A 19,487-nucleotide genomic window follows, 5' to 3' on the forward strand; every position below is an offset into this window, starting at 1 on the left:
TACATGGTAACAACAATAATTTCCTCACACTCCACACGCTTCTACTCAGATATCTAATAATTATGCTTCGTACTGAAAACTTAAAAGATTTTATTTATTCAGTACACAGCCCTTTAAAGTCACTCCAATTTATGAAATGTCAGTTCTTATTTTTGAGCTCTAATCTTGATTTCTCTAATGACCCAATTTGACAGATTTCTCTAAAGTTTTGGGAGTTGTGCATTTTGTTTTGTTTTTTATGTTAACTTCACTTTTTAATCCCCTTTTCATATCTGTCATGATAGCATCTCATTTTCAGGCAGACTCTTGTCAAACCTGTTGATGAATCCACTTTACAAAATCGAAGTGGTGCGCATGACATTGAGCATGAAAAGTTGGTTTTCTTTCAGTGGAGTGATAGGGAAGATGAGATAAAATATAGGAAGCCCACTGAAGTATCACTTTTGAATCTCCTGCTTATGACTTTGTCATTATTTTCCCAACCAAGCTGACTCCTCTACATACTCTTAATTTAGTTATAAAATATTTACATTTCCAGGCCCTCAAAAAGGAGGCTGATGTGTCTGAAAAGCCCCATATGTGTCTAAGGAAATATAATAAGCTTACTTATTATCAATGTTGCTGTGAGCCACGCATCTTTTTAACCGATCATTAGACATTGCTTATAAACTCATTTCAGAAATTTGCATGATTATTCCTTTCTTATGCTTCTTCATAGGTATTATGAAATGCTCCACGAAACAAAGAAAAAGCCACAAAGATTTAACTACAGAGCTCAAAATTCTCTTTAATCTTACCATTAAAACTTAACTTGAAGATTATTGTAAAGGCAGTTACTGTGCACTGCAGGCATCCTACCTGGGAATAAAAGCGACAATTTCTGTGTGCAAATAGCTATTCCAGTGCTAAAGAAATTGTACATAGGGAAGAGAAGCAGCCAGACACTGAGGTTCATAATCCAATACACATAAAAGCTAGATTACCCGAAAAGATATTTCCAGATTTTCTCCTCCCCAGATGTCCATGCCACTATCATATTGTCCAAGTTCATTAAAGTACTCACGATCCATGGCAAACAGGCCTCCAGCCATAGTAGGTGACCTAAAAAGGAATATTGAAAGTAGTTCATTTTCTTGTAGAGAAAAAAACAAAAACAAACACAGAAATTTTAGCTGAATTGGCTAGTCTCAAAGCTTAAATTTAGACCTACATAATACAATTTAAATCCTGCAGACACTAGAAATCATCAGATCACACTTCTAGTCTCAACACATTTTCAAAAGCATATCTGTAAGTGGTATTTGTGATCTTTCATTATTCCAATACCTATAAACCATATTTCTTTGTATAGTAAACTTGAGGAAAAGGGATAGGACAGGGAAAGAGAAACAAAGTGGCTGTCTCTCTACTAACAAAAAAAAAAAAAAAAAAGGGAAAAAAAGTAAAAACCTGTGCAAGTTTGGAGTCTATCAAGGTTTCTACAGTGAAACTTAGGAGCTGCTTTAATTAGATCTGTCTTTACTAGAAGCTATTTCCCCTACAGTTACAAACATGTACACTTGCACACAATAATGCATTCTGCCCCCTCTTATGGGGCAAATTATACAGACCAGGCTTGACTGAACTGCAGGAGGAGTAGAATCCAGAGTACTCATTACCTTCCCATATTAAACTAGATCAAGAGACAAGGTCCACATTTAAATTATACAAGCCAGGAGGCTGCTAAAAGAAATGCTACTCTGTCTCATGGATAGAATTTAAATACCAGGAGCAGCGTTGTTTCATCATTGATGCAATAATCAGCTTATTGGCAAGTTATTTACAATTTTTATACTTGCATAGATGTTCTCTTTGGGATTTCCCAGTTTTTCACTTTGCCTGTGCATTACTAGAATGGTGCTCTATTTTGTAAAAATCTGTATATGATCCCCATTGTACAGTCTCTAGATTGACTTGCTACTGTATCACAAAGTTATAATATGTGGATGCCTTAGAAGAGTATAAGAAAATAAAAACACTACATAAGCATGATATGCTAGTTGGAACATACAATGGGCTGGGAACAGGCTTTCTCTCATCCTTGTTAATAAAAACCTGTGATAAAACCAAGCCTAAGTCTGGATTTCCTTGTTTGTTCTCACACAATTTTCTACTACAGTTCTGTCACTTTAAAACCCGGGTTGAAAGGTTGCACTCAATTTTTCCATCCCTGACACCAAAATATTTCATTATGAAGGTCTCCAAAACGTAAAATGTAAGACTTTCCATTTGATGGAAAGCCATTTTCAAAGGCTAAATAGCAAACTAACTTCTTTTTCAAAGCAGGCAGAGACCTCTTAAGTATGAAAAGTCACTTTCATACTCAGAAAATGTAATCTTTTTTGATTATTAGACTCCCTTTAAAGTTCTCTGCCTTTTCCATGGGAGTTTTTCCTAAAAGTGAGTTGAAGGAATGCAACAACAGTGTTGAACACAGCAAGAACTAACCTTCAGGCGTGCCCCAGATTAACTGTGAGAATAGTTCTTAACAGAATAAGGATTTTGAGAGTCTGTGCTGGTTCCCTATTCAGATTTTCCCAGTCTAGTTTCAGAAACTGCCACAGTGACACCTTCCACACAAGCCAGTCAAACTGTTAAGTAACTTAAGAGGTTTCCTGGCCTCTCAGACCAAGTCTTGTGACGGGTAAATGTAGAAAGACTAACTGCAGAGCTGTCTAGACCATAGCAGAGAACCTTGTGCTGGAGCTGCTTGTATCAGCCTGAAATGCTCTTCATTTACAGTCCAAGAAAAGAGAATGAAAGAGAGATGAGACTGCCCAATTTCTGATTCACTCTGCAAATCTTACAGAAGTACCACATTCTCTGCAAGGAGTCAGTTTGTAAAAAAGGTAAAGTTCTTCCACCTTACAAACCTGAATTCTGTACCAAGATGGATACCTGCAACTAGAAAAAGCGGAATTAGCTTCTTGACAGCCCTTCTCATGAAGGGATTCACACTGGGACAGCTTCCATTCTCATCTCTGAACCGTATGTGTCTGCTACTAAAAAAAGGTGTCTACTGACGTCATTTTATAACAGTTACATGTCCAGTAAGAACCAGATATTGCCAGTTCTGTACAGGCAAGACAGCCATCAATGGTTAACAGATTAAGGAACGTAACTTTAAAGTCCTAGTGTTAAGCTTTACCAAGACTTTTGTTTCAGAACAACTCTCAAGCAATTCAGACCACAAAAACAATATGGGCAGGCTTCCAACAGACACTGTTAGGCATTTGCCACATTGTGCAAAGAAAAAATTAATATTTTAAAGATGGTTTTCACATCCACGTATGTTCATTTGGGAAGCTTTATGACAAAATAATTGCTTGTTTGAAGAAAAATATAAATGAAATCTAAAGCAAAAAAATGTTGACATAGAAAATTACCATATGCTTTGATGTTCCCTCCTATCAGCTATGAAACCACCTTCCTATTACCACAAATGTATTTTCCCAATCTAGCAATTCTTTAGCATTTCATCACAGAAATTATAGAGCCTATATTAGTGGGATATGCAGGCTATTACTAGCACAAAGGTGGTTATCAAAATCATCATTAAGCCAAACACATTGACAGACTGGAAACAAACATTGATGCATAGCTCAAAAGTGAAATTATTGGACAGATTTAATGCAGAATAGCATAAACTCCTTAAGACTTTTGTCTTTAGCAAAAACTGCTGTTGTACAAGCATTCTCTAAAAGGGTGCTTTCTTGACCTAATAAGACAGATATATCTAATTTGTGATTAAATGTGAGAAATTAAACTGAAATAGGTAATAGTAACCAAAACTATTTCTAAGTAAAATAAACAAGTCAGATATTTGACACGTTAGGCATCTGCTTCTAAAACCGCACACCCAGATACACTCCGTAATGCTCAAGAAGTGCTTCTGATCATCCATATGTTACACAGAGCTTCACACCACGTAGGAGGAACCTTACTTGATTGGAGCAGTGGCTCCCTCGGGTCCTTCCAGTTCTGACAAGGGAACAAGATCCCACTTAAAGTGCAGGCCCCAGTTAAACCCTCCACGCACAACTGGGGAAGAGCTGTAGGTAAGCGTGTCGGCACTGATTATGTCAATCACAGGGCACACCACGGTCCTGCGATCTTCTCTGATGGGAGTCAGCAGAGGTTGTAACCACATCTCGTTCACCTCACAGTGACTGTCCAGGAATACCAGCACTTTCCCTACAGAAGCCAAAGCACACAAAACACAAAGATCCATGGTAACATGAAACACACGAACACATATGCAGTTATATCGGCAGCAGAGTATCGGCAGTATCCTCACCACCCTGGGTAACAGCGGGGAAACACCATCTGCCCTTGGAAACTCTGACAAACCAGAGACTCCACAGGGACTGGTTCAGTCACAAAGGCAGAAGGAGATCCTGGCTATTCACACTTAGCTATGAATTGCTCAAGTGGGCCGTTATTTGCATTTCTTTGACAGGGTTTTAATAGTCATCACATGTTCTACCCAGATTCAGCAGAGCTACTGGACTTTAAATGAAGCATCATCAGACCGGCACTCTAAGAGTCGGGCGGTGCATTTGTCCTAACGCAGAGCACCTCCACGCCTGAGTTAGGCTACAGAGAGAGCCGAAGACGACAGATATTGGGCTGAATGAACTGTCCCCATAGCAAAGCCAGTTTTGTCCACTGGCTGTAATTGCCCGGGGCTTGCTTCATATCACACTTCAGCATCCATCCAGTTACTGGATTGGATCCATAAAATCTATGGATTTTAAACCAAGCCATTCTGATGAATTAATCTGCATTCATCCACGACACAGTCCACAGCATTTCAATTCCTGAATATAAAGTAACATAGAGCATCTCCCCATTTCATTGGCTCTGGAGTGATTGTGGATTTATACCAGTTTAAAAGGAGAGTGAATGCCCCAAATAGGCATAGCCAAATCCACCGGTAGACCAAGCAACACTTCAGTCCCAACAGTTAACATGGGGATTATCCGCCATGGTCAGAGAGGACAGTTTGATCCATGAGAGACCTTCAGGCTCAGTTGCTCTAAAAAGTCATCTGAATTTTTATGACAAAACATAAAATTTATGTAACAACCAGAATAACGTGGAAGAGATTGGAAAGAGCTTTAAAGAAGACAACTTCAAAACATACAAATACAACAAGTCGCCCATTAACAACAGACAGTATTTGACTGAGGAGGGGAGGAAAAAAAAAAAAAGCCAGACTCCAGCAGTTCAGAAAAGCAATAAAATTACTTAAAATTGCACTAACTCAAATGAATCCTAGCACAGCTTGGAAAGCACAAGCACAATTTTCTCTCTCGATTATGCCATTACAATGCTAATGAGTAAACACCAATTAAGAGACTTTATCTGCCACTGAAAATTATTTCAGAAAGTAGCACATACTTTTTCAAACGCCAAAGAATTTAACTGGGAAGCATATTATGGTAAGAGGCACGCAGTGTACATAAAGCACCAAACATAGTTTATCCCAATTAACACTCACTGCAACAACAGAAAAGCTTGTATGAGAAACATTACAATTAGATGGGTGAATTAGAAGCCAGATTAGAGTGTACCTTAATAAGGAAGCAGATTGCCATTTTAGAGCGATAGTTTTCACATGAAACATGCAGAAAATATTCTGCGACCACAATCTCTAGCACAGATGGAGATGTTCCTGGGACAACATTCTTTCAGGGCAGGAACAGGGAAAATTCTACATTGCCTCACTAAATTGTGTCAAATACTGGTTTTGTTTTACTATTTCACTGACCCACTCTAAAAAATTAACTCATTTTATTGAAAGCAAACTTCCACAGGAAGAAAAAAAAAAAAAATACAAATCAACAGTTCAGACAAGGTTTAAAAGTCACTCAAATTTGGCTCCAAATTTGCAAAGTCACTGTTTGGGTGACTTGAAAAAAACGTCTCCCCTCTCTTACATGGCATAGATTTCCCAAAGTTAATTACAAACTATAAAAACAGCGAATTTTTTATATCTACCCTATATTTACATATAAGCAAGCACCAAGTCCTCCTTGCTTCCTTCTCACTGAGTAACAGAAAAACCTCAGGTGAGGACTAATTCAGTAAAGCTATGAGGAAATACTGGAGAAAGCTTTATAAAAATCATGGTCAACTGCATGATGTAAACATTTAAACGCACAGGTAATGTTAGTTAAGGTCTCCAGTCATCATCATCATCCAGGTATCACTGAAGACGCTTTGTGTAGCTGTTGCGACATCAGTTAATATAACAGCCAAAGATCAATGCAATTAACTCATTTCAAAGTCACTGATATTCTGAAACAATTGCTAAAATGTCTCTCACCTAAGATAGCATTATCCCAAATCTTCCTTCCCCTACGCTAAATCGTGTAGCTTAGAACATGGCACGACATGCAGAGCCCCCAGAGTGGGCTAAAGCAATCACAGGTCAAACATTCAACATCTGCAAGAGCTGCACTACAGACAAAGAAGTCACCCAATTAACATATGGTCAAAGTATGCAAGGAAAAGAGAAACAAGAAAGTATACCTGTGGCATGAGAGGCTCCAATCATCCTTCCTCGAATCAAGCCTTCTCGCTTCTCATTTCTTACCAATTTTGTGGTTTTCGGAAGCTGAGTTTTAACATATTCACCCAAGTCTTTCTTCAAGTCAGCTGAGAAAACGAAACCACAAGCTCAACAACAGGATGGAAATTGTGAAAGCTTTGAAGTCCTAAGATGTTCAACCCAAAAAGGGCCAAAAACTTGATCAAAGAGCTACCCCAATACAGCACAGCTTCAAACCAAGAGTACCAAAAGGACAGCCGGTCATCCCACATCCCACACCTGCCCTCCAATTCCTGTGGCCTTTTTTTGTTATTTTATTCTCACACTTTCCTATCAACTGCTTCACTTTTTCCTGCTGCATTGTGAAAACCCACATGGACAAAGCAGTTACATACCCTGCACTGAAAAGGGTGATGGACCATACGTATGACTGGGCCTTCCACAGCGTGCATTCCCGCTGATAAGTACACTTCCTTATATTTTCCCAACTAACTTCTTATGCGCTGCCACCATCTCAGGTTTTATACTTAGCCTTTATTTCCTGAATACAGACTGGATTGTTATCTTTCTGTTCTGTTTGCAAAGCCTTTAGTGCAATACGACTCAAGTTAACTGGAACTACTAGACTCTATGCTTAAAGGAATTACTGCTGCTAAAAAAAAAAAAAATAAAAGGCACTGTACAAAGAAATAGCATTTCTAAATTCTTCTCATGGTGACTGTCATTTGCAGCAGAAGTAATGAAAGCCCTTTCACACAGACAAGTGATTTAAATTACTGTGTTCCATACACTAAAACAAACACACCTTGAAAAAGAAGCACGAAGACACCTTTCATTACCTGTACCAGGTTAGCTGATACAATAGCAGATACAAAGAATTACAGCTCACTCGCAGGTGGTTGCTTTTCTAAAATCCAAAAGAATCAAAGACACTGCTGGCAAGCATGTGCTTTTGAAGGAGAGCAAGGTTCACTGAAGTCTATAGGCACTACTGTAACTTAACTAACATCAATGGCGATTTTTAGTGTAACAATACTTTTTTCACCCAAGGACAATGATTTCTAACATTAAAGCAGGACCACTGAAGAGAAGATGGACACACGAAGACTGAAGCAATGGAAAAACATAAGTTAATAAGCTTATGGAGAAATAAAGAGGAATATAAAATGAGGAAGAAAAACAAAAAGCCAGCTGAGACTTCACAGAGAACCTTGGTATAGAGAAGCAGAGAGACTTTCAACAGAGGATATGCTGGAATAAATATTATTATTCTGATGAATGTCAGTTCAAACATTAAAGTTGCTGTTAATAAGATTAAATGCCAAAGGAATATATGTGGAAGCCAGAGCTGTAACCTTCAGGGAGTACAAGAACTTTCAGGCAGGAAGACTGAAAAGGAGATTCCCAGAAGCAACTCCAAATGTTAAGATCTCAGCCTTTGCACTGCAAGGCAGCATCATGGATCAAGAATGAGAATGTACCACAGAGCCAATATGGTGCCAGAGAATATTCTAGGATAAAGAAAAGTCTCTGAAGGGATTCAGACAGGATTAATTTGGGTCACAGGAATTCTCTCCCCTGCTCTTGAATGTGACATCATATGCCAGAGACAATAGGAAAGATTTTTTTTTTTTTTTTTGGAGAAAGTCTCCTAGAAACCTGATGAAATGAAGTCATCTCTAGGATGCTACCCAAATGAGATACCCAAATAAGCAGGACAGAAGGATTTGCAAATCTAAAATAAACTAGTGCTTGAATAACTCTTCACCTGATGTATCATAGCGAAGGAAAGACAGTGTACAACTGCAGAAAACAAAGGGCTAGCACAAAGCAGAAAAGGTCAGTTATCAAACTCGGCACTTAGGGCAGATAAGGCTGCATGAAAGGACATACAATACATGAAGAAATAGTTTTGGATGGGCAATGGCATGTCCAAACTTCTGAAAACAGCTAAAAAAAAAAAAAACCAACAAAAAAACCCAAAAAGACAAAGGAGGTCACGTCCATACTGGTAGGTAAACCAGGACTACAACACAGGCTCGAGCAGCAGAACGTAGGAGCCAGTAGTACCTAATGGCTAACATGCTCTGAGAGCACAGCTTTGACCCGGACAAACTAGCATTCTGCTGGAAACTGTGCCCAGCCATCGCCTGAACACATCATGGACCATTCGCATTACGCAGTGTAGTCTCAGACATCTTTTGGGGTTTTTGTTGTTGATGGGTTTTTGTGTGTCAGCTTCGTGTCCACTGGGAAGACTGATTTCTTCTGACATAAGCCAAAAAATTGCTTCAATAGAGCCTGCCTGAGAAATTTTGCTCCAAGGAGAGAATTGCTCCCTTTTAGCCAGCAGACAGTCTCCAAAAATTACTTTAGTCATCTTGCTCCATATCTATGTAACGAAGGCTCCTCTAAACAAGACAAATCTAGGATGCGAGTCAGGGGTGTTATTATTTCAAAGTACTGAGTTGCAGACAATTTGCTGCTTTTCTGTTCTTCAATCTCTTTTTCTGCGTACAAGAATGCCTACAGTAACACCCTTCAACATATCCTGTAGGCTGTTCCATAACAGGTAAAGCCTAAATCAGGGAGAAAGAGGTTGTACTAGAAAAAGAAATCCTGCCTTGCAGCAAAGGGAAAGAAAAATATACCTGTGGGCTCAGCTGAGCCATGGAAATGCCTGCTTAGCTAGTAAGACTGTTGATGATTGAATGTAAGAAGCTTTGAGGCAAAACTAGATGCAAAGACCCAAGCTTTGCTCAACAGCACTGACGTGCAACAGAGCTCTTATATTTAAAGCTGAAGAAACAGGCAGAATTTCATCTAAGATACCATTTCAGGAAGCATTTAATGTAGGAAAGATGAATTAAAAAAAAAAAAAAATCAAAGAGGCATAGAGATTAAGCAATTTGCCCAGGATCACACGAGATCCATGGCACAGCCAAAGTCTTTGTTCATTTCCTCAGTCGCTAAACCAGCTTTGCTCTTCTTCAGCTGTAAAATTCCATCTGTTAAAATTAAGCAGCAGTGCAAACATCAGTAGTAGCATCATCATTGAGAGCAGTAATTCTCTGTATAAACAATATCTCCTCCCATCTTCGGCTTCAAAACATGTTTATTTGAAGTCAGAAAGGCAAAAGTAGCTACTTGAATGTTTTGAACCTAATTTGGCCTTCAGATTAGCAACAGACCAGAAGAGTGATGGTATTACTGCCTAAACACAGGCATTAATCAACCAAATGGATTACTGTATTCAAAAGATTGAGTTTTGAAGTAAACTTAGTTCTGAATACGAAGGTTACGAAACTTTAAAACAACAAATTGAACAAGAGACTTTGAAGCAAAGAGGGCATATTGCTTCCAAAACACAAAACAACAAAACAAGCTTTTAAATATTACACATTCTTATCAGAAAGGGACAGAGTGTTTGATCTTTGCTCTCTCCTGTATCTTAACATTTGAGCTGACCTCAGAGAAATAAACTAACTCCATAACAAGAGAATTTCATTCTACATTATACATATCTAATCAGTCTCTTAGAGCAAGTGGGACCTTAACCCAGAAACCAAACAATGAGACCAAGGGAGCTAATTATATGTACTAAAAAACTATAATCTAAAAATCATTTTAAAAATGCAAAAAGTTGTGGACTTGCACAGAGGCAAGCAGGGAACTTGCACAGTCCTGCTTGCAAGTACTGCTACACTAACACATTCCTCAACAGGCATTCCACTTTTGAAGTGCCAAAACGCTTGAATTGCACGTCTGTCTTTGCCTTGTCCATCACTCGAGAAAAAAATGCCGAAGCATCAATCTTTCAACACAAGTAAAGCAATTCTGCAAGTTTTACCCCTCTAGGGCCCCTCCCAGACTGAGGGAGCAGAGGCTGCTCCACCAAGAGCCAGGGACAGCTACTCCTACGGTGGCCACAAGAGGCTGTGCGAGAGCCACGCAGAGCCCTCCCAGCAAAGGCTGAGCTCCGATCCCAGCACGCCACCAGTCTGAAATGCTGAGCAAGTACAAAAAACCTGACGCACTGTTTCCATAGTGCCACATCAACTTGTTCACAAGACCGCAGCTGAGACTGTGTGCATTCAATTCCTTTCAGATGCATTCACAGTTAGTATTGGCCCACAAAGTTTATGGAAAGATCAGTGTAGTCTGCTCTGAGCACCAGCACAGCCCAAGCAAGGCACTGTTAAAAACAGCTAAACTATAAACAGCTACTTAATCACCCCCTCCGCAAATACACACTCCTCATTATTAGCTTCAAAACCTGTTTTTGAATGTTCGAGTCTGTATGATACAAAGCTCATCATTAAAATGGCACCGGTGTCAAAGTGGACGTCATCTTGGGCTTCTTAGAATATCCTGCATCTGTTCTGGCTGGCACTTTTTGGAGATGGACCACAGTACAAATGGGTTTCGCATCACGGCTTCCACATTCTTATTTTGACCAATAAAGCACAGGAAGAGACAGCAAGATCACGAAGTGTAAGCACTGATCAAACTATTACCGAAGGGTTCACTCACCCAATTCACTGTTGTCATCCACCAAAATAATTTCATGAAGAAGGTGTGCAGGAGTGCGATCCAGAACACTATGTACTGTGCGAAGCAGGGCAGAAAGTGCTTCATTGTAGAAACAGATAACAACACTGGCAGATGGCAGATCAGAAGGGTAGGACTTCTCTCTACATCTGCAGACAGAAATATAGTACTTCTCACCTTCTTTTCAGTGGGATTTCCATAAGGCTAGGTCACTAGTGAAACTTCATAAATAACAAGCAAACGTTAAATGTGTAGGAAGAACCTCTAACTTGAACATAAAGAGCCCAGGCGTATAACATCTATAGTAGGGCTCAGCATAGTAAGTTACTCTCCACATAATACAGACTTATAATTAACATTGCTACTTGTTAGAAAACAGAGGATATGATGGATTGGGGTGGGAGTGAGAATCACAGATCCTCAAGACATAAACAAGAGGAAACACTAAGGGCTTGTTTTAGCTGTCAAAACACTGTCTAGTACCCTCAGGTAGCTCAGGCATGTACAGGAATGGCAAATATGACATGAGGCCTACAAAAAACCCACAACTTTATTGGTCAGCTGCTGAAGACCAGGTTGGATATCCCAGAATACCTCCAATGGTGCTAAATACCTATTTAGACAACCAGGGTTGGGATTCAGCCTGCAGATTAAGACATTCAAGTCTAGTCACTGCTGTCAGTGGAGTACAGATAGTGTTCAGCTCACCCTAAGGCTGACAAGTGCATTTTATCAGCTGAAGAGCTCTGCATGCTCCATTAACTACATTGACTGGATCTCTGCTAATTATAATAAAAGCAGAGACAACTGACTAACATGCAGCTATCTAAGTTTAAGCATCTTAATCTGCAAGCTGAATCCCACTCAAAGCAGAAGATGATTCTTTCTTTCTCTGTATTTTCAAATTTTGTCCATACTTCTAATAGGGCACAATATCACAGATTAATGCCATTTGAAGATGCTAGGCATGAGGGAATCCAATAAAAAGAAGAAACTATAAATGAAAACCCAGAAGTATACAAGAAAAGTCTTCATTGACTTGGAATTAACTTAGCTCTTGGGAGAGACATTTCAGCAAGTACGATTCGTTACATTCACCCATACCAGGTTTATTTATTTTTCAATTCAACGTTGAGGTTTGTTGTTGTTGTTGTTACAGTGGTGGTTTTTTCCCCCCATATGCATCAGACAGATTATAGAAAAAAACCTGCTTTTTCATAGAACCTATTCAGAGCAGTGCAATCCAGATACCAAGCAAGGACTTCAACTGAGAACCAGAGAGCCTTTGTCATCAGTCATTCTTCTATCTTATCCTCTGTAGGCTGACAACAAATGTGAAATAGTACATAAAGTGAAAGTCTCTCATTAACTTGGGCACTGCAACATTTAATGCCCATCTTTCAAAGGTACCAAACAGAATTATAGCATCTCTTCTGGTAGTTACAGTACTGAGTATCTCAAAATGAAGCTTCAAGAAATAAAAAGTATTGTAGCATGCTTTAAGTGAGTGAGTACACAGCTAGCAAGATGAAAGAGACACAGGACATGTAATCTTAGTATTGCTGGAAAGAAAGTTTGATTCCTAGGTCTTTTCCACATTGACTTTTATTTAAAGAATTATTTTCAGAATCTTGTTTCTATCAAAATAGCTCTCTGCCAATCCTACTACTCACAAAAATTAAGTTAATATGATGAAAGTTTGAATAAGTGTATATCCAATCTGGTTTTGTTTAAGCATTCTTAAAGGGAATTAAGAATCAGGAAAAAACTTCGCTTTCAGGGAGTAGCAGTCTTTCTTTTTTCATGGAGCCTGGTTTCTGGGGAGCTTTACCTATCACATGCCTTTTCTGGCTGGCAAAAAAATAGATCTCCAGAAACAATATTCAGTCAAAAAAGACAGAAGAGACCAAAGAACAAAACTCCTAACCTCAAGCACTTCTGTTTAAATAGCTGAAAATCTGCCTTCAGCAACACAGGAGGGTGAAAGAGTACCTAACAGAAATGTAATCCAAAAATGTTACATACTACATCAGGTATAACATAACAAGTCCTTGAGCACATGAAATTATACCATGTTCTCTACAAAAATTAGTACATACTTTGGATCTCTCGTATCAGGCACCTGCCTGTGGTATCCCAGCCGATTACTGATAAGCATATTGAAAGCATGCTTCTGATAGCCCAAGTCTCTCACTTCCTGATCTTCTTCATTAAAAATCATTCCTGGGAAAAAAAAACCAAAAACCAAAAAACAAAAACACACACACACACATGCCAACATCAGTTAATGGGCTCAAAAATATTCTTTGGAAACAATCGAGGATTGAAATGTATGCTTTAACCTCCCCTAAAACCCATTACGTTCTTCAAAAATCCCTCTGGTTTTGCAGAGTGTATTTTTGTGCAATTATTTTTGTCACCCCTCACAAATAGCTAGTACTTATGAGTAGTCCTTGCAGCTATAATAAAATGAAATAATTCTCCAAAGACTGATGGCTCCACTGTGTTTATTGCCTTACCAGACACACTCTTTTCACTTAAATGGCCTCTATTGCTTAGCATCACCTAGACCCAACATCAAACAAGCAACAGAGGATGGACTTTGGCACACAATGCATCAGCACCTATCCATACAGATGAAGGATCTGTAATGAGATTTTTGAGAGAGAAAATACATTTACAATGGTAGAAAAACCCTCACAATAGCAGCTCCAATTTCACGCAGTTTTCTCACATCTGCAGTAACATAAAACTAGCTATGAAAAAACTGTAAACTTCTTGTTTATATCACCTGGGACTTTGATAGCAAGTAAAACAGCAACAGAGCTAGCTGTTTCTCTATTGATTATTTTAGCAGAAGCATCAACTGTTGCTGAGCATGGCAGAGGCAGCAATTGCTGGTATAAATAAATACACTGCTAGAGGCCAAGGCTGAAATCCTCAATGCCATCCTGCCTGCCTTGACTCAGTGCCACATGCTTCTCTCTCACTGAGCCATATACTCACCAGTCTGAATAGAAACAAAATATTATGGTGCTTCACTCAACCCTTCTACAGAAAAAAGGAGAGAGAGGAGGGAAGTGCTAGCCACCAGCTGTGTCTGCTTGCCACTTCTGCAACAATTCAGGTAGCAGAGCAATGACTTCTTATTGTGTCTGTTCAGCTGGTTGCACAGAATGAGATGCGTATGTCCTCTCCATCTATTATCAAGCTACAGAGGCAATTTCACTGAAATTTCCGTACAAAAAGCGAGAAAGGATCATGTAATTTACTTCCTTCCACCCTGCCCATCATCTCCATATGGTTCAAAATCTGCAGAAAATAAATAACAAGGGGGCTCCTTATTCACACACTACCATACATCCAGGATAGTATGTTTCACAGAATCATAGACTAATTTAGGTTGGAAGGGAAATCTGGTCTAATCCCCTGCTCAAAGCAGGTCCAACTAGATCAGGTTGCTCAGAACCTGTCCAGTTAAGTTTTGAAAGCCTCCAATATCTCCAAGGATGAAGATTCTACAACCTCTTCATGTCCCTGTTCAAGCATTTGAGCACCATTGCACTGAAAATGTTTTTCCTCTTCTCTAATAGAAATCTCCTCCTTGCTTTAATTTCTTATCATAATCCCATGCATCTCTGGAAAGAGTCTAGCTCCATCTTCTCTACAGCCTCCCACTAAGTTGCTGTTGACAGCAATAAAATCTCACCCCTTAGCCTTCTCTCTAAGGCAGAATAAACCCAATCCTCTCAGCCTCTCTTCATACCTCATGTTCTCCAGTTTTCAACAGCTATGCAAAAGCCAGCTGTGCTCAAGCCTGGAGAAAATGAGATGGGTTAAAAAAAAGAACCGAAGAAAAGGTCTTAAAGTTTTGAAGCTTTCTTCCTTTTCAAACAAGTAGTACTGGTTGGCCTTCAGAGCACAGCTGTGTCACTACCGGTTGTGTTTCAGCAACAAAGCCTACCTATAGGTATAAGATGACCTTCTAGAGGGAATTCTGTGCATCCTCATTCCCACCCTGTTGCTTTTAGACTCGAGTACAGCAATGGCAACGCAGCTGCACTACCAAAGAGCAGGTGCCTTGACATTTGTGCAGGACCAAGTGGGAAGTGCTGGGTAGCGATACCTGGAAAAGACGTGGGATACACCCACATAGTGTGTCTTGTGGTGACTGATGCTATCACGCTCATGGATGAGTGCTCCCACTGTGGATAAGTTGCATCACGGGGACAGGAATGAGGTCTGTTCGCAGTGGCGATGCCACTGTTCCGGCACCAGCAGTCTAAAGCAGTAAATCAGTCCTCCTTTGAACCACACGCATTTCCAAAGTAAGGCTTCCAGCTTGTCAGTTCAGACACCCAGCTCAATCGTTCTTGAATACTCAGTGTCACAGTAACACCGTGCCACTGGGTCGACTTAAAACGTTTTCTTTACACAAGGCACAAGCCTAAGAACCACATACCAAATGTTTCATTCTACAGTCCGTCCATAACCAACCACTAACTACTTTTTTCTGATCTTCTGCATACAGACAAGAAGGAATGCTAATATTTTTGAAACATTCTCATAAAGAACAATATCCAAAATGCATGCAAAAGGCATGAAAGATTTCAGTCCAAACAGCAGATAAAAGCCCTTGGAAAAATAAGGGGTTTGCAATTGAAACATCAGTTTATGCTTTACTTCAGTAGTGTTACGTGGCTCTCCCAGATTTAAAAAAAAAAAAAAAAAAAAAAAAAAAAAAAAAAAAAAAGATAGATTGTCCTACCAGATGATGGTTTGGTTTTGGCTATCATATGCCAAACTACTTTTTTTTTTTTTTTTTTTTTTTCTTTGTGTGTGTATCACTGCTCCACCCTAGATAGACATGAAGCCCCTTCCTGCAGCACCTGATCTAATTCTAACAGAGAGCCAGCTGTCTCCTGATGATTCATGTAGAATTTATCCTGGCACTGTAATTCCCCTTGGCTTTCACCAAGCAAACCAGTCACTTGCTTTGAAGATCAAGGGACATCTCAGTTAAAAAGGTCCAATTTCTTTCCTGGCCAGTACTGAATAGTTGGAAAGCAATGGCCACCTCTGGACTGGCCTTCACCTCACCTGGCTCTCGTGCTTTTTGCAGTGAACTGATAAACATTTGTAATGCCACAGGGCAACATGAACTGGCATTTTTCCTACATATTCACACAGGCCTAATGACCAACTTGGAAACTGAAGTTCGGTAAAGTTCTATAAACTCTTGAAGCTGGTAATCCAGCATTCATCCAAAGTAACGACAGAGGACTTCAATCAGATATGAGTATTAAACTCCTGGCTATGAAGGGTACTATGCCGTAATGCCCAAAGCAGCAGACACTGATACCACAACAGCCAACATCTGCCTCCAGGCTTTAAGCAAGTTTGCAGGCCAGTATGCAACATGCCTCAGATTGCACATCTGAACACAACAGCGAACACTAAGCTGTAAGCAGTTAAATATACAAAGCATTTTAGTTTGGAAGGCAAGTTTGGAAGACAAACCCAAATCATCTCATTGATGAAATATGCTCCAACGAAACACACAGACGTTTGTTGGTGCAAAGAAAGCAGGATCTGGCCCTAACCACTGTCATCTCAATAAATCTTTCATTGTAATTTGTCCCACACACATTTTTTGTAGATGATTTCATACTCCAAGGATATTCTCCAAATCAATGGGTCCTCTTCACGGTGTATTGTTATCAAGCTATTTTTAATTACTGGATGTGAGTAGAGTTTCTCTGTGGCTAATAAAAGTTCACGTATTTGAGCCCAGTTAACATAGAAGTAAGATATGAAACTAGCATACACTGAACCTTCCAAAAGCAAGAACTACATCAAGGGTAGACACTGTGCTGTAATCCAGTCCTCCTCATTAGCACTTACACAGCACAGCTGTAAATGTTAGGAATAATATATTTTGGATTAAACACAACAGAATAAATGTCAAGTAATTCCTAATGAAGAGAGACATTAGTACCACCTTGCATTTTAACAAACAAAACTACTTCATTACACAATTTTCCCTGCGATCCTTTAAAAAGGTTTGTTTGTTTGGTTGTTTAATATCTCATTTCTTCTACTGTTTTAATAATTTTGTCACCAGCACTGAAAACCACTTACCCATTTCAGGAGAGAATTCTACATCCCCCTTAACTGGGTCCTGGACATGATTTCCAAGAGGATTTCCTATCTTACTCTCTTTCTGTTGCAATTCAGGTACATGAACAGGCCCCCGTGTAAAACGGGGGTAGAATTTTTTTGGAAATGGCCTCTGAGGTTCCAGCCCCTTGACGGGCACATTCTTGAAGGATTGGTTCTCTTCACTGAAGTTGAAATAAACGAAAAGCAGAAGTGTCCAGGTCACGGATGTGAAAAGGCACCCATAGCAGAAATAGCGAAGTGTGACACTTCCCATTGTAGACTTAGCATCGTTGAGGACCCATTCTCAATTACCTGAAAGAGAGTGAAAACACATTTTGAGAGTGCTGCCAGTTACCTCATCAGGTCTATACATTAGGAAATGCATTCTATAGGTTGCTCTTCCATCAAATGATTTTTGGAACTTAAATTTTAAGCACAGACCTTAAGAACGAAATCCGTTTCACTTTCCCATTCAAAAAATAAACATGACCAGTTTGCACATTCTGCATAGATACTACCGCTTTAAAACATGAAGCAAACAATCACTAAGAGCCCAGTGACACATCACAATTAAAGGTAAAAATGATTCATTTTTCCTCATAATATTTACATAATTATCTCTCTTCCACAACAGTACATTCCTTGTATGCCTGCATTCATTTAAACATATCGCTATTGAACTAAATATACTACAGGGAATTGATTCTTCACAGAATCACAGAATGGTTGAGGCTGGAAGGGACCTCTGGAGGTCACCTTGTGCAGCCCCCTTGCTCAAGGAGGACCACCTTGAGCCAGTTGCCCAAGAGTATGTCCAGACATGTCCAGTTTTGTAGTTCAGTTCCTATCCTAAAGCATGGAATGAGAACACAGACTCAAAAAGCTACATAGTTCAGTCCTCCTTGCCCCAAATTTAAGAACAGCCATCGTGAGCACCCTAGAAATTACAGAAATCATGGGGTACAATTTAACAACACATAGGACCAGGACAGTCACATTTACAGATACTCTTCTCTGCAGCAAGAAAGGAAACAGATATGGGATAGGGTAAGAGCAAAAAGCTCCAAGGTAATTTACTGGGTTCCTGCAGGCCTCTGCAGATTCCAGAAGAGCTTCCATGCTCCCTGGAGGAGATGCCCACCTAGAGCTGGAAGGAAGCAACCCAGCCCAGAGTTTTACTTTAGGCACCCATCCACTAACACAATTTCCCCAAGCTATATTGAAAATTACTATTGTAAGCAAATCCTTGCAGTGAAGCATATGAAGCTGGTGATAACGTTTTATTTATGGCCCAGGAGAATAAGGTAAACTTTCTGGAGTTTCTCAAATCCAAACATGGCTCAAAAAAAAAAAAAAAAACCAAACCCAAACAAACACCCCAAAACTATACAGCCCAGTTCCCAAAACTGAGAAAAAAACACTAACTCAAAGAATTAGATTCCTCTCATCATTACCTAACCACAACAAATTCTCCACATAGTAACAAAAAGTCAGAAAACCATCTAATCACCTTTTAATTAGCAAAACATTTAAGAAAACAAAGTATTGGGGTAGGAGTCAAGGGTTTATGTTGATGCATTTTTCAGACTTCTCAAAAAGTTGGGAACTACCAGAAGTCTTCAGGTCAGCCTGGTAAAGAGCAAACCACAACAACATTTATGAGTACAAACAGATTATTCCCTTCTCAATATGGAAAACTACTAAACAGAGGGAGAAGGCGTTCATGATCCCAAAGAAACCTATAAAGATCCCACTTATTTTGGCAATGTAATTCTGAGTCCTAAGTGACTTGCATCCAAAAAGAATACATGTCAAAATTCAAGCTCACATTTCCCAGACTGCAGCAGGTCATTGTCTCCCTTCCAAAAATAAAATATCCACAAAGTAAAATAAAGCAAAAAAACCAAGCCTCCTCAAAAATAATTTACCCAATATTCTTACCATGTCAAAATCCCTCACTTCTGCAAGGCAACAATCTACACAGCAGTTAAGCCTGAGGAGCTTAAATAGGTCTTAAACGGGGTTTAAATCTCATACTGACCCTGTACATACAGACGAATTGTATGCTCTGTGAAACAGGCTCTTTCTCTAGCACTCTCACACAGAAATCTTGCTACTTAACTGTGGGGCCATGAAATGAGTCAGGCAACAAATGCTCTGGGGGCAGAAACGATTTAAA

The 19,487-nt window shown here is 39.5% G+C and overlaps 1 protein-coding gene across 1 annotated transcript in view; it reads right to left on the reverse strand.

Annotated features, from left to right (window-relative positions):
* The window catches only part of GALNT11 (polypeptide N-acetylgalactosaminyltransferase 11), a 39,059-nt gene extending 20,180 nt beyond the window's left edge, over positions 1-18,879 (reverse strand). The window contains exons 1-7 of the mRNA XM_082307052.1: positions 18,819-18,879; positions 17,288-17,620; positions 13,246-13,369; positions 11,129-11,295; positions 6,577-6,702; positions 3,984-4,233; positions 984-1,101 (exon numbers count right to left, since the gene is read on the reverse strand). Coding sequence (XP_082163178.1) covers positions 984-1,101; positions 3,984-4,233; positions 6,577-6,702; positions 11,129-11,295; positions 13,246-13,369; positions 17,288-17,582 — 1,080 coding nt within the window. The 5' untranslated portion in view covers positions 17,583-17,620; positions 18,819-18,879. The remainder of the gene's footprint in view (positions 1-983; positions 1,102-3,983; positions 4,234-6,576; positions 6,703-11,128; positions 11,296-13,245; positions 13,370-17,287; positions 17,621-18,818) is intronic.
* Positions 18,880-19,487: the final 608 nt, after the last annotated feature.

This window comes from Platalea leucorodia (genome assembly GCF_965183815.1).
Source record: "Platalea leucorodia genome assembly, chromosome: 1".
Taxonomy (NCBI): Eukaryota; Metazoa; Chordata; class Aves; order Pelecaniformes; family Threskiornithidae; genus Platalea; species Platalea leucorodia.